Source organism: Myotis brandtii, unplaced genomic scaffold (genome assembly GCF_000412655.1).
Source record: "Myotis brandtii unplaced genomic scaffold, ASM41265v1 scaffold469, whole genome shotgun sequence".
Classification (NCBI taxonomy): Eukaryota; Metazoa; Chordata; class Mammalia; order Chiroptera; family Vespertilionidae; genus Myotis; species Myotis brandtii.
The window spans coordinates 65,908-67,369 of record NW_005367911.1 but is presented as its reverse complement, the minus strand read 5'-3'; the positions used below and the strand labels follow the sequence as shown (position 1 = coordinate 67,369).

The 1,462-nt window shown below is 56.7% G+C and overlaps 1 protein-coding gene across 1 annotated transcript in view; it reads right to left on the bottom strand.

Moving 5' to 3' along the window:
• The window catches only part of MPP3 (membrane protein, palmitoylated 3 (MAGUK p55 subfamily member 3)), a 25,250-nt gene extending 24,038 nt beyond the window's left edge, over positions 1 to 1,212 (bottom strand). The window contains exons 1-3 of the mRNA XM_005875654.2: positions 727 to 1,212; positions 406 to 524; positions 106 to 183 (exon numbers count right to left, since the gene is read on the bottom strand). Coding sequence (XP_005875716.2) covers positions 106 to 183; positions 406 to 524; positions 727 to 820 — 291 coding nt within the window. The 5' untranslated portion in view covers positions 821 to 1,212. The remainder of the gene's footprint in view (positions 1 to 105; positions 184 to 405; positions 525 to 726) is intronic.
• Positions 1,213 to 1,462: the final 250 nt, after the last annotated feature.

The window sequence follows — 1,462 nt, the reverse complement described above, 5'->3', positions numbered from 1 at the left end:
GCCTTGGGGCTCCCCAGTCCCTGGCTAAGCAATGGTGATGAGGCAAGAACACAGAGCACTACGGGAGGGGAGAGGCTGACACCAGAAGGAGAACTTGGGGCTTACATCCTCGGCGAGGGCCACAGCGCCGTGCAGAACAGGGGTTGGACTCTGCCTCTCGTAATAGCGAAGCTTCTCGTGAATCTGCGAAGACAGCGATTTCCGGCTGGGGCCTCCCAAGCCAGCTGCCTAGCTTTACCCTGGACACCACCCGGCCGCCCGGCTGTAGGGCTGCAAACTGGGTCATCCACAGGGCAGCTAAGAGAAGGCCCTGCACAGTGGGCTCCTGAAGGCCTTCCTGGGGCAGCGGGGTGGCTAGGGTGACCTCCAGAAACCCTCACAAGACAGGATGAAAGGGGGCTTTACCTTCATTAAGTAACTGAGGCTCTTTTCACTGAACACATCCTTCAGGAAGCCCATCTCTTCTTTGTGGTTGGAGTCAGGTCTGAGTTGAGAGGTCAGCAGCGCCAGGGTTTCATGCAAGCCTGCCAGAGTGAAGGAAAACAGAGTACAGCAAACACAACGGTCCACGGAGATGCCCAGGGAGACCCCCGGTGGACCCTCAAACCACACATCAGCCTGTCCTGTGAACATTCCCTCCCAGGCTCACATTCCTGAGAGCCAGCTGACAGCAGCCTGCTTTCCCTCCAGCCCGGCTGCTGGGAGACCAAGCCGGGGCGCACTCACCGGAGTCCTCGGACAGCACCGGCATGTCTGTGCTGGTCAGCTCCCGGCGCTGCCTGGATCCTGGAGGAAGAGGGGGAGGAGGGGGAAGCTCCATCAAGCATATTCATTCAACAAACAGTGATGACACATCTACTGTGTCTGTCTGTGGCCAATATGGGGACAGAGGGGACGGGAACAAATAACTCTTCACTTTTTGCAGAATGGGGAGAACACCGCGGTTTGCTGAGCGCCTGCAATGTGCCAAGCACTGTGCTGGGTGATTTCATATGACATTGTTCTTAATCAGCACAAGGCTCCGAGGAATGAATACTAATATTATTATTCTACTGATGGAAAAACAGAGGCTTAGAGGAATTCAGTGACGCGTGGCCCCTGGCTGACTGGGCGCTCTCCTCCACAACACCCCCTTCTCCTGTGACCTTCTATGAGGCTCAACCAAGTCCCTTGCCCGTCACACCTTCAACAAGTATCTGGCTGGGCCTACAAGCTCCCTCCTTTCCCTCCATCCCCCAAGCTCCAACCGGAAGGGAGCCTCCCCCGAGAACAGAGCATACAGAGGAGGAGCAATGAGAGTGCAGCGGGGTCCTGCCTCAGAAGGCCCCCCAACTGCTCTCCAGCACGTGGACCTCAAAAAGTCCTCCTTCAGAAGGGGACTAGGAGAGGAATGATTCATTCATTCCGGAAACACGGAGCCAGCCCCTCTGCGACTGCACGGGTGACACTAAGATGCATAAGG